The 14,115-nt window shown below is 46.3% G+C and overlaps 1 protein-coding gene across 1 annotated transcript; it reads left to right on the top strand.

Moving 5' to 3' along the window:
* Positions 1-9,308: 9,308 nt before the first annotated feature.
* LOC123080256 (putative leucine-rich repeat receptor-like protein kinase At2g19210) lies at positions 9,309-11,520 on the top strand. Its single transcript, XM_044503168.1, has 4 exons — positions 9,309-9,527; positions 10,720-10,816; positions 10,896-11,457; positions 11,505-11,520. The coding sequence occupies exons 1-4, from the start codon at positions 9,309-9,311 to the stop codon at positions 11,518-11,520; spliced, it is 894 nt and encodes a 297-aa protein (XP_044359103.1).
* The last annotated feature ends 2,595 nt before the right edge of the window (positions 11,521-14,115 follow it).

Raw genomic sequence — 14,115 nt, 5'->3', positions numbered from 1 at the left:
TTTGTCAAGAGAAATCATGAAGATGTAATCAATCGGCGATGACATCAAGTCAAAGGAATGATGAAGCGAAAGGTTATTGGAACCACGAGTACGACACAAACTCGAAATCAAGCTTGCTGTTCAAGGTGAAATGATATGACAAGGAAAATCGACGCAAGCTTAGCTCATCATCGAAAGTGGTGCTCCGAGAATAAGGACCAGGTAGCACCGTTAAAATCATCACGACAATCATATAGCCAAACAGGCTATGAGTGCGGTGATCGGGTACAAACTCGTACGCAAGGAAGATTACTAAGAGTTGTTGAACCGCAGCGCGGACTCGGTTCAGTTACCGGTGTCTTTGAGTGTTTAATAACTCGAAGCCCGTGAAAAATTGGAATCCATGAGAATGTAGTACTTGATGAAGAACTCGTAAGAAGTTATGCAGTGCCATGATAATCTCGAGATACCAGGGGGTGATACTCGATGACAGATCAAAGTAGAGGTTGGACTGGGGTATTGCTCTGCACAAGACAAGTGCTTAAACTTGCACGAGAAATGGTAAGTAAAGGAGAACATGGTCGGGACCACATTGCAAAAAGGCATGATCCCAGATATAAGATGAACTAATACCAAGGGAATAATTAATGTAAGAGAAGCTTTAATGAGAAGATCTACATCGTCTCCATGGGCATGAACATAAAGTTCAAGGTCGACTCCCACTTCTTCAATGCATAACCTTTCATTCACTGCTCTATTAAAGTGATTTGAGTGCGAAGACCTACTTGGTGAATTACTAGAGGAGTATGAACCTTGAAAAACTTTTGGGTTCATACCGATTAAGAAAGGCATAGGTTCAACCCATCTGGGCATCTTAGAAACATATACCACAAGCTTCGAGAGTAATTATCACCAGCTCGAAAGCAGAGCATGGTTGGCCAATTCAAAGTATAGGATTTACCAATGGTATTATGTATCAGGGAAATAACTCACAAGGTGATTAAGTATGAAGGACACTGTCGGATAACAATCCAACAAAGGACTTGATGGTCCACAAAGGATCTGATGTGAGTATCGATAGTCAACCAGAAGAGGAAAGAATGCAAATGCAACGGTTGTGGAATCACCTGAATAATTCGAAGCTCAAATGCAAAGGAATTATGATTCCAAATCGAAGGATCGGAAGCAAACGCTCTGATTAAGAATGGATAAGCTGAATAGACTTAGGGGTACAACCGACGGCAATTGATTGGTCGAGAACCAGCTCATGTTCAAAAATGATGTCTGAGCCAGAAGGATGAATTCTAGGATCTGATTAAGGATTGCAACATTCGCAACATATTGAATCAAGGGACCCAAGATGATAAAGGCAAAGGACATCCATGAATATTGCTAGTCATTTGGAATTAACCAAAATGCAGGCAGACAAGCATTTCAAGAGCCATAGGCTAATGAGGATTCTCGAAAGATCGGACAATATTTTGAAGAATTTTGTGAAACACATGAACAACTACGGATGAGAGGATACTCGGTAAGAGCGAGGAATTATCCGTAGGGGCATTCATGTGGCAAAGAACTGCAAGGCAGTAGGCACAAAGTATTCTTGAAACAATAGAGAGAATTTTGATGTATCTTGTAATAATAAGATCAACTGGGAAGCATTGTATGAATGGCGAGTATATGTGGTTATCCATAGGGGTTTATCGATGGAGGGGAATTGAAAAAGCGACGCCATAAAGTCTCAAGAGAACATCGGAGAGTATCTTCAAATGCTTCTGGTGCAGCAGACGATCATCTGTAATAAGGGGCTCTCCGGGAGAAAGTATTATCGAGAACCTAGAGTCAGAGTAAGTATAATCGTTTAACCCGAATAGAAGAGATGTCAGAGTCCCAGAGTATAGGTCGAGGAATAAAAGATCCTACTACCACCCAATGGTGACGTGTGCCCGTAAGACACACAACCATGTTAGTAAAAGTTTTGCAATGTCTAGACTCGACTTCGACCAAGGAGTTGGAAAGGGGGATTCCTACAGGCAGTCGGCTCTGATACCAACTTGTGACGCCCCCGATTCAATCGTACACTAATCATACATGCAAACGTGTACGATCAAGATCAGGGACTCACGGGAAGATATCACAACACAACTCTACAAATAAAATAAGTCATACAAGCATCATAATACAAGCCAGGGGCCTCGAGGGCTCGAATACAAGTGCTCAATCATAGATGAGTCAGCGGAAACAAAAACATCTGAGTATAGACATAAGTTAAACAAGTTTTCCTTAAGAAGGCTAGCACAAACTGGGATACAGAACGAAAGAGGCGCAGGCCTCCTGCCTGGGATCCTCCTAAACTACTCCTGGTCATCGTCAACGGCCTGCACGTAGTAGTAGGCACCTCCAGTGTAGTAGGAATCATCGTCGACGGTGGCGTCTGGCTCCAGGGCTCCAACATCTGGTTGCGACAACCAGGTAGAAGGGAAAGAGGAAAAGAGGGAGAAAAGCAACCATGAGTACTCATCCAAAGTACTCGCAAGCAAGGAGCTACACTACATATGCATGGGTATATGTGTAAGGAGGCCATATCAGTGGACTGAACTGCAGAATGCCAAAATAAGAGGGGGATAGCTAGTCCTATCGAAGACTACGCTTCTGGCAGTCTCCGTCTTGCAGCATGTAGAAGAGAGTAGACTGAAGTCCTCCAAGTAGCATCGCATAGCATAATCCTACCCGGCGATCCCCTCCTCGTTGCCCTGTTAGAGAGCGATCACCGGGTTGTATCTGGCACTTGGAAGGGTGTGTTTTATTAAGTATCCGGTTCTAGTTGTCATAAGGTCAAGGTACAACTCCAAGTCGTCCTGTTACCGAAGATCACGGCTATTCGAATAGATTAACTTCCCTGCAGGGGTGCACCACATAACCCAACACGCTCGATCCCATTTGGCCGGACACACTTTCCTGGGTCATGCCCGGCCTCGGAAGATCAACACGTCGCAGCCCCACCTAGGCACAACAGAGAGGTCAGCACGCCGGTCTAAACCTAAGCGCACAGGGGTCTGGGCCCATCGCCCTTAGCACACCTGCACGTTGCGTACGCGGCCGGAAGCAGAACTAGCCCCCTTAATACAAGAGCAGGCTTACGTTCCAATCCGGCGCGCGCCGCTCAGTTGCTGACGTCACGAAGGCTTCGGCTGATACCACGACGCCGAGTGCCCATAACTGTTCCCATGCAGTTGGTTAGTGCGTATAGGCCAGTAGCCAGACTCAGATCAAATACCAAGATCTCGTTAAGCATGTTAAGTATCCGTGAATGCCGAACAGGGCCAGGCCCACCTCTCTCCTAGGTGGTCTCAACCTGCCCTGTCGCTCCGCCTCAAAGTAACAGTCGGGGGCCGTCGTGAACCCAGGCCCACCTCTACCGGGATAGAGCCACCTGTCCTTCCAGCGCCCACATCGGAATCACCTGCGGGTACTCAACGAGCTGACCCAACTTTAGTCAACATCTGTATAGCATGTATGTATGTATAGTATATACCCGTGATCACCTCCCAAGTGTTCACGGCCCGACAGTATAGCAAGGCAGACTGACAAGAATGTAGGGCCAATGATGATAAACTAGCATCCTATACTAAACAATTAGGATTGCGGGTAAGGTATCAATGACTGTAGCAACAATGACAGGCTATGCATCAGAATAGGATTAATTGAAACAGTAACATGCTACACTACTCTAATGCAAGCAGGAGAGAGTAGAATAGGCGAAATCTGGTGATCAAAGGGGGGGGGCTTGCCTGGTTGCTCTGGCAATAACTAGGGGTCGTCAACTCCATAGTCGAACTGGGAGCGCCAACAGTCTCGGGTTTTACCGGAAAGAAGTAATGGAGGGGGAACATAATAAATAACAGAGCAATCAAAGCATCACAAAGCGTAACAAGGCAATACGCGGTGTTCCGTGTGCCCTAACGCGGTAGTAGGTGATACCGGTGAAGGGGGGAAACATCCGGGAAGTATCCCCGGGGTTCCGCCTTCTCGGGCAGAGGTATCGGAGGGGGAAAGTTGCGTGTTCAGCATGCTAGGGGTGTGTGGCGGACGAACGGGCTGCGTATCCGGATTCGTCTCATCGTTCTGAGCAACTTTCATGTAGAAAGTATTTTCATCCGAGTTACGGATTAAAAGATATGATTTTCTAAAGATTTAAATCATTTTCTGATTTTATTTATTCATTTAAATCCAACATTATCCAAAACAGTGAATGATTACGCAGGCATGACATCAGAGTGATGTCAGCAGGTCAACTGGTCGGTTGACCAGTCAAACCAGACAGGTGGGTCCAGTGGGACCCACATGTCATTGTCAGGACATTAACAGGGGGGTTTAACCTAACTAAATGGGTTAATTAGCGGGTGAGGCCCGGTAGTCAGTGAGAGGTTAGTGTTTAATTAACTAATTTAATTAATTAGCAAATTATCTATTTATTTTTATTTGTTTATTAAGGTGGGGCCCATAGGTGAGTGAGACAGGGGCGGCCCAGTCAGCAGTTGACTCAGCCAACTGGTCAATAGGGGGGCCCTGGGCCCACCAGTCGGTGATCTAGGTGGTGGGACCTGAGGTGCCAGGTCAGCAGGGCCGGCTCTCGCCGCCGGTGACCAAAGGCACGGCGCAGACCCACCGGAGTTCGCCGGAAATTTTGCACAGGGCACGGATCCGCGCGCGCCTGGGCTCGTTCGAACGAGCGCAGAGGCGCATCTAGTAAGGGTGCTGGCGACGCCGGAGACGCACCAGAGCGGCGACAGCGAGCAGAGAGGCGGCCGTCAGAGTTCGGTCGTCGACGGGTTCGGAGTTACGATGCGCTAAACGAACAGCGTGAGGCGTCTACGGCGTCTACACGATGCCGCGAATGCAGTGGGGGCACGCACGGGACCAAAAGGTCACCGCGGCCATGCCGGCGACGAGCTCGCGCGGCAGTAGGTTCGGCCGTAGTGGTAGGGGGAGCTAGAGAGCGCGCGAGAGGGGACAGAGAGATGGGAGAGGAATAGGGGCTCATCGTGCGGCACGCAAGATGGCCCGTGGTAGTTTAGTAGCAGCAGGGGCGTCGCCGAAGATGAAGAAGAACGGCGACGACCGGAGATGTGGAAGAAGGGGGGGGGGGCGTTGCAGCAGCGCCTCCGAGCTCCAGCTGTGGCCACCAGTCGACGAGGAGGACGACGGTGGTGACGACGGACAAATAGGCGCGGCGAGGCGATGGCTGTGGCCGTGCGATTCACGACGGCGGGTCCATGGTGGCGTTCGGACGTGGTGGGGAACGAGGGAGAGAGCGAGGTGTATCTGAGGGGGGAGGCGCGGGGGCCGAGGGAAGAGTGGGGGCGAGTGGGAGGAGAGACCGAGGGGGCGCGGCGTCGGCGTCCTTATCCACTCGTCGTCGCCAGCGAGAGGGTGCGGTGGGGACGCGCCCCTGTTCCGACCTGGGTCGGGGGAACAGGGAAGGGAGGCGGCAGGGGGAGGCGGGCCGGTTCGGCCGGATGGGCCAGGTGGGCCGGCCTGGCTAGTTGCGGTCCCGGGGGCAGGGGCTGTGGCGTGCGGGTGGGTTGGTGGCCAGCTGGGCCAGTCGGCCCAGTGGGGGGGGGTCTTTCTCCCCTTTTTGTATTATTTGTTTTCTGTTTATTAGTTTTCTATTTTATTTTGTATATATTTTGTTTTATAAAATATACAAGTAGTATCTAAATTAGTGTTACAAAATACCCCCATGCCACAAAAAGTTTGGTGACAAAATAAAATAGTTTAGTAATTTATTAATTGTAAAAGGCATTTAATTAATTGCTTTTGCTACTGTTTAAATCCTTATAGTTCATTTAAGCATTTTGTTAAAGCTTGGTTTCTCCACCATAATTGCTTACGATTTATTTGAAACAACCCGAACATTTTAGTTTTAATTTTTGAAAAGTTTTGTTGTTTGCTTTTCTTTTGAATTTGAATTTGAATCGGTTTCGAACTAACGCGAGATTAGCAACAATAATCGAGGTGACGTGGCATTATTAGCAGGGGTTACTGTAGCTTGATTATCCAGGCGTCACAGCAACCTGCAGGTGTGCTAAGGGCGATGGGCCTAGACCCCCTGTGCGCTTAGGTTTAGACCGGCTTGCTGACCTCTCTGTTGTGCCTAGGTGGGGCTGTGACGTGTTGATCTTCCGAGGCCGGGCATGACCCAGGAAAGGGTGTCCGGCCAAATGGGATCGAGCGTGTTGGGTTATGTGGTGCACCCCTGCAGGGAAGTTAATCTATTCGAATAGCCATGATCTTCGGTAACAAGACGACTTGGAGTTGTACCTTGACCTTATGACAACTAGAACCGGATACTTAATAAAACACACCCTTCCAAGTGCCAGATACAACCCGGTGATCGCTCTCTAACAGGGCGATAAGGAGGGGATCGCCGGGTAGGATTATGCTATGCGATGCTACTTGGAGGACTTCAATCTACTCTCTTCTACATGCTGCAAGACGGAGGCTACCAGAAGCGTAGTCTTTGATAGGACTAGCTATCCCCCTCTTATTCTGGCATTCTGCAGTTCAGTCCACCGATATTGCCTCTTTACACATATACCCATGCATATGTAGTGTAGATCCTTACTTGTGAGTACTTTGGATGAGTACTCACGGTTGCTTTTCTCCCTCTTTTCCGTCTTTCCATTCTACCTGGTTGTCGCAACCAGATGCTGGAGCCCAGGAGCTTGATGCCACCGTTGACGACAACTCTTACTACACTGGAGGTGCCTACTACTATGTGCAGCCCGCTGACGACGACCAGGAGTAGTTAGGAGGATCCCAGGCAGGAGGCCTGCGCCTCTTTCGATTGTATCCCAGTTTGTGCTAGCCATCTTATGGCAAACTTGTTTAACTTATGTCTATACTCAGATATTGTTGCTTCCGCTGACTCGTCTATGATCGAGCACTTGTATTCGAGCCCTCGAGGCCCCTGGCTTGTAATATGTTGCTTCTATGACTTATTTATGTTTTTAGAGTTGTGTTGTGATATCTTCCCATGAGTCCCTGATCTTGATCGTACACGTTTGCGTGCATGATTAGTGTATGATTGAATCAGGGGCGTCACAGACGGGGACGGCGAGCTCGATCGGGCAGCCTAGCTGTGTCGTCGGGGACAACTGATAGATGAAGTCTGAAAAATGCTAAGTATTGCCTTATATAGCAAAGCCATTGGTCCTGGTTGGTGGCACCAACCGGGACTAATGCCCCCCTTTAGTCCCGGTTGGTGCCACCAACGGGGACCAAAGGTCTCTTTTCAATAGCCCAAAGGGCGGGAAGCAGAGGCCTTCGGTCCCGGTTGGTGGCACCAACCGGGACTAAAAGGGGCATTGGTCCCGGTTGGTCAACCGAGATCAAGGCCCCCTTTTAGTCCCGGTTGGTGCCACCAACCGGAACCAAAGGCATTGTGCTGCCCGCATCGTGACCAAAGTTTAGTCCCACCTCGCTAGTTGAGAGAGCTTGAGAGTGGTTTATAAGCGTTGCTGCGCCCATCCTCTCGAACTCCTCTCAACTGCAGGCTTTCGGGCCTAACCTGTTAGTGTGTGCCTGTGGGCCTACAGGGCCTGCTGCGGGCCTGAATCCTGGCCCATGATTGGGTTTCTAGCCGTATTCAGGCCGTGGTGGACGAGTAGCTGGCATTTTTTTGCTTTATTTATTTTATTTTGTTTGTACTTACTGTTGCTATATTTATTTATTTTATTAAAGTTTATTTATTTTACTTTATTAAAGTTTATTTTGTTTCTACTTATTTATTAAAGTTTATTTTGTTTCTACTGATTTATTAAAGTTTATTTTGTTTCTACTTATATATTTTCTTTTCTTTTTTGCATTTTTATTTAATTTATGGAAATTCTTTTTTTGCTTTATTTATTTTATTTTGTTTCCACTTACTCTTGCTATTTTTATATATTTTATTAAAGTTTATTTATTTTAATTTATTAAAGTTTATTTTGTTTCTACTTATTTATTAAAGTTTATTTTGTTTCTACTTATTTATTAAAGTTTATTTTGTTTCTACTTATTTATTTTCTTTTCTTTTTTGCTTTTTTATTTATTTTATGAAAATTCTTTTTTTTCCTTTATTTATTTTATTTTGTTTCTACTTACTGTTGCTATTTTTATTTATTTTATTAAAGTTTTTTATTTTACTTTATTAAAGTTTATTTATTTTACTTTATTAAAGTTTATTTTATTTCTACTTATTTATTAAAGTTTTTTGTTTCTACTTATTTATTTTATTTTTTTCCTACTTATTTACGTATCTTATTGGTCCCGATTCGTGGCATGAACTGGGACCAAAGGGCAGCCTTTGGTCCCGGTTGAAGCCACCAACCGAGACCAATTGTGGTGGACTAGGAGCGAGGCCCATTGGTCCCGGTTCGTCCCACCAACCGGAACCAAAAGAGGCCACATGAACCGGGACCAATGCCCCCACGAGGCCTGGCAGCCCCCCTGGCCTCACGAACCGGGACCAATGGGCCCATGGGTCCCGGTTCGTGACTGAAACAGGACTAATGGGCTTATCTGGCCCGAACGTAAGCCTTGTTTTCTACTAGTGATCGTGATTATTAGTAAACATAGGATTGACTAGGAATTATTCTAGCTTGTCTTGTACTCCAAGAAGATCATGTACTCCAATATATATGCCCACGAGTCTCAAGCAATACAATCATCGATTCCACCAATCCTCTCTATCCCTTCTAACATCCGTCAGCTTACCTTCGGATTCTTCTCTAGTCTCACCGTTTGCGTCGCTAACGTGGTGACCGAGGGGGATGTTTAGTGTCATGATTATTAGGAAACATATGATAGACTGGGAATTATTCTAACTTGTCTTGTACTCCAAGAAGATCATAGGCTCAAGCAATACAATTATCGATTCCACCAATCTTCTCCGCCCCTTTTAACACTAGCGCCGAGACACCAATGGGAGCTTGAACTCCATCGCATCCGCCGCTAGCTCCTTCGGGTCCCACCAGTAGAATGTGTTCCACGATCGCATGTCCGATGCCTCGCCCGTCCCGCCACACGCTGCTCTAGATCAGGAGCAGGGCGGGCGTCTCCCATCCCCCTCTGGTGCCAGCACTGGACATGCAGCGGTGGGTGCTCGTGCCCGCGGCCCCTGTGCGCATGCGCATGACGGAGTTCGAAGCAAATGCGGCTAGCACGCGAGCGGCAAACGTGGAGTGGGTGCGATAGAGCCCGGCTCTTCCCGCCAGCGTGCATGCTCCGTCCCGGTCGATGCAGAGGAGGCGCTCCTTCGCAAGGTCATCCGACGCTCGCTGACCATGGCGGGGTTCGACGCGAGGCGCTTCCGGCGCAAGAACCCGAATGCGCTCCTCCTCGGGCTCAAGATGTCCGAGCACTTCATGAGGGATAAGGAGAGAGGGAAGTTGACACACCACACGTGGGAACAGGGCTGCACCATCCGCTGCCTATCGGGCTACATCTCGTCGGTGTCTGAGAGCGGCGTCACGACGACGACGACAATGATCCTCCCCCGTTGTGTATGCGTGTACGGAGAAGATGGACAGCCGCACCGCCAATCGCAAGGGCAAGGCCCGAAATGATTATCTCCGCCTCTCCTATATGAATATTTTGTATGTAATAGAATCCGGTGAAAAATGTATTTTTGTGTCCGATGTACTATGTCATGTCTAACGAAACAGTCTATCTATATTTCTCATTAGATCTTGGTGTTGACCTACGTATGTTTTAGTTGTTGCATACATTGTATGAAATTGGGTATTCGGAAATGGAGACTGTAGTCGTGGACAGGAGGAAATGGGGACCCTTCGTGATAGAAGAACGTGAGTGCGCATGAGAGAGTTTGTGGAGTGGGTAGATTTGCTAGACTGGCCAGTCCTGAATAAAACCTCCTACGAATTAATAGGGTCCTTCACAGGGAAGGAGATACCATTTCTAATAAAAAGATGAATTTCTATTAACTCAAAATGAAGCATTAAGGGAGAAGCAAAATGAGCATACATCCACCTCAGTATAACTACGATGCACAAAGCTAACACCAACGCATACAGACAAATAATCACGCTGGCAAGTAGCAAAACCAAACAAGATGGAAGTTACGCCTATGTGGAGTTAAATTAGAAAACTAAAAAGTTCAAAGCAATGATCAACAAGCTACAACAGCGATCATACCCGCACTAACCATTTATTGACATGACATAGTACAGGAGAGGGGACTTGACTTGCTCAACTCCATTACCCTTTTCATCTAAGGGTCTCAATTCAAACCATTATCAGAGAAATATTGGAGGATTCTAAACTTTAGATCGGCACAAAAGTCAGACGGATAAAGTATGAAGCCTTGAACCCGGGACTCGGCCTTCCAAGTCGTGCGCCCGGCCAGCAAGCACGTCGCCTTGCTGTATAGTAGCAAGTCAGCTCTCGCCCAATGTGATACCCGCTTCTCACTGAAATCTGGGCACCACAACAAGATTTCAAGAGAAGGTTAGGGTAGGGTATACCCGTCAGTAACCCACCGTGCAAACTTCCTCGTGTGCCCCCTCGAGTCGGACGTACGTACGGCGCCGTGCAGGCTGTGTACTGGTAACAGCGATGTGCAGTGGACGTTGTCAATCATGGTGGTGTTAATGTGATCATTACGCCGGGGTTTGTCAACCGAAAACCAACAATGTATATTAGGCCCCATTAACTGCTCTTGCATATGCAATGGAGCAATCAACGGCGGCAAGTCCATGGCTGCTTCTTCTCTGCCTCGCTGTCGCTGCCTCGGGCGGCGCACTCCAAGCTCGTGCCCAGACGGACGTCAACGGTAAGCTCAAAACCCCTAGGAAGGCTATTCCACAATGCAATTAGTTCACGGGAGTTCGTCCACGTACTGTCAATGGCAGGTTTCATAAGCATTGACCGCGGGCTCGCCGGGAAGACGACGAGCTACGTGGACGACACCACCAAGCTGTTGTACACCAGCGACACCGATTTCATCGGCAACGTTGGCTCCACCCACAACATCTCCACCCAGTACATGGTCAGGCCGACGCAGCTGTCGAGGCGCTACCACAGCGCGCGCAGCTTCCCCGACGGCGTGCGGAACTGCTACACGCTCCGGTCCCTCGTGCCCGGGGGCAAGTACCTCCTCCGTGCCTCGTTCATGTACGGCGACTACGACGGCCTCGGCAGTCTACCCATTTTTGATCTGCACGTCGGTGTCAACTATTGGCAGACCGTAAACATCTCAAAGCCAGATCTCGAGGTGACCGCGGAGGCCGTCGTGTTTGTGCCCGATGAGTTTGTTCATGTGTGCTTGTTGAACACCGACGCCGGGACGCCCTTCATCTCGGACCTGGAGTTGAGGCCGCTGAAGAAGAAGTTCTACCCGCAGGCAAATTTGACGCAGGGTCTCGTTCTGGAACACAGGCTGAACCTCGCTCCCCCGGACACCAACATCGTCAGGTGCGGAAAAGATTTTCAGTTGTTTTACTCTGTCCTTTTCCTGTTAGAGAACTATACTATTAACTGTGTACATACAATTCATGTTAATAATAAGTAAGATATTAACAGTATTGCACAGTAATTTAGTAGACAAGATCTACTTGAAAAATATATTAGGCAAGATATAAATTTCATATTAACGTTATGTAGGATATAATTACTTTGATCATCCTGACGTTGATACTAGGTATGATATTAATTAGTTTTTATTTTTTTGGAAAGGAGGTTGACCTCCGGCCTATGATATTAATTAGTGGAGGACGCCAAACATTAGATATATAGACGTAGACCGTAGGATATATGCGGTTGGATGGGGGAGATTTGTTGGATCTCTCTACAACTCACTTTTTTTTTTGCGGAAATCACTTTTTTTATATTGGTATAGATATAGAAATAAAGGATCGCGCATCACTGCGCTGTATTTTTACATCCCCTAAATTTTGTCTGAAGTCAGAAGTAAAACGAAAACATAAGAAAATAACATATTATGACTTATATTTTGATCTTATGACTATATTTTGGTTTTCTTATGCCAACTTTTAAGTATTCAATCAATATGAACATAACTATTTGTAGATCAAACTTATTTTTTTATGAAACGGTCATAAGCTTACTGCAGGTGCAAAATAACGTATTATGCGCCCTAGGTGATGAATAACATTACTATAGATACAGATATAGAGGTATAGATATAGATAGATTAATTAATGAAAACATACTCGACTGATTATGAAAATCTCAATCCCTCGTCATATGTTACAGAAATATCCTGCTAGGTTTCTGACCTGATTTAGAATATGGCCCCAATATACATCTCACGTTGCATTAGAAAGCTAACTTGAGCGAATGATCGTTTCCCCGGGTAGGGAGGATCGAACGAACATTTCTGCTCGCTAAAATAACACTCAGCAAACGCTCAAGAATTACCATATGAAAGCTTATAAAATTGTTTGTAAAAAAATTGCGTGTTCTATAGTATAATTTTGTCATGTTGTGTAAAGATTGACAGAAATCGCCATGCTGCAAAAGAGTGATTTCCATGCATTTTTGGAGATTTTCCATAACCGTAGCATCAAGAAATTTGCCAGCCAAAAAAAGAAATGAATAAATTTCCACACTCAGGGTTTAGCATGCGGCCCAAAGGAAATTACGACCCTACATGAACAAAAAAACGTGAGAATTGTCATGCTCTACAAACATAAATTGCCGCCCCAGATTTGTTTGCTCAAACGGCCATCCTAAGTGAACCAATTATTGTCGGCATGACGCAGTTCGCTCAGAGGGTGCATTTGGAGTGATAAAAATTGGGATTTGTGCACGGGATCCGATGGCTAATAGGGAGTTCACATGGAAAACCAATAAATTTGACGTCAGTTTTATATCATTCGAGTTTAGAATATGTGTACATGCGATTTGGGGTCCATTGACCCGATTCGTGGTAGCAAGAAAACGTGTTTCACCAGGTGTCCAATGCACACGCTTTGAAAGGCATGAACATGTGTGTTGGCGGGCTCATTACACAGACTTTATTTTAGTGAATTTTGTGCGGTGTAATTATACACAGTAGGATTTTTTTTTACAGTAGCCCTGAAATAAGAAAAATTGCTAGAATATTTTACACAAATACACATAGACAAATACATAGAGGGCACACAATGTACACATTCATTAGAAGAGTTGCCAACATTACACTAGTAGAAAAACACCTAATAGTCCCGGTTCATAAGGGCCTTTAGTCCCGGTTCATGAACCGGGACTAATGGGTCGTTACTAATACCTCCACCCATTAGTCCCGGTTCAAACACGAACCGGGACCAATGTGCCTCCACGTGGCCCTGTGCGCCGAGCCCAGTGAGGGGGCCTTTGGTCCCGGTTGGTGGCTCCAACCGGGACCAAAAGGCATCCACGCGTCAGCATTCCAGTGGCTGGGGTTTTGTTTTTTTTAAAGGAGGGGGGGTTGGGGGTTTTGGGGGGTTAATTTAGGTGTTTCATATATTGTATTAGCTAGCTAATTAATAGAGAGAAGTGTCCTCTCTTATGTCCGTGCTTGGTCGACGCTACGTACTATATATACATAAGTGATCGAGAGAACCATTCAGTACAGAAGTTTGTCATGCATACCGAGATAAGTGATCGATCGACCTCTCCTTCTCTGAGAGATTGGTCGAACAACAAGTTTTTGTATCATGTATCCGACGCTACTGGCTACATACATGTACAATATGTATAAGATCTCTTAATTACAAACCCCTAGCATTTGAAATCAATTTCCACATGGTATTCTCCGGCTTTACTGATGACGTGGTCAAGAAAGAATCCCGCCAATTCCTCTTGAATTGCTTTCATGCGATCTGGTTCTAGGAGTTCATCCCGCATCTGCCACGTCTAATTTGAAGAAGGGGGTTAATTAATACATATATATGAATGAAACTCAACAGAAATGATGGTGTAATAAAATGAAATTGTGAATATTATTGCTTACGCACTTCATATTGTCTTTTAGAGTAGCCCCGCTTGTTTTTCAAAGTCGCGGTGTGGATGAACTCGCACACGTAGTATCCACAGAGATCATTCCCTTCCTGATAATGAAGCATTATAAATGGCATTGATGAAAGTATA

Source organism: Triticum aestivum, chromosome 1B, assembly GCF_018294505.1.
Source record: "Triticum aestivum cultivar Chinese Spring chromosome 1B, IWGSC CS RefSeq v2.1, whole genome shotgun sequence".
NCBI lineage: Eukaryota > Viridiplantae > Streptophyta > Magnoliopsida > Poales > Poaceae > Triticum > Triticum aestivum.
Note: the sequence above shows the minus strand (reverse complement) of the source record. Positions and strands in the feature narration are given on the sequence as shown.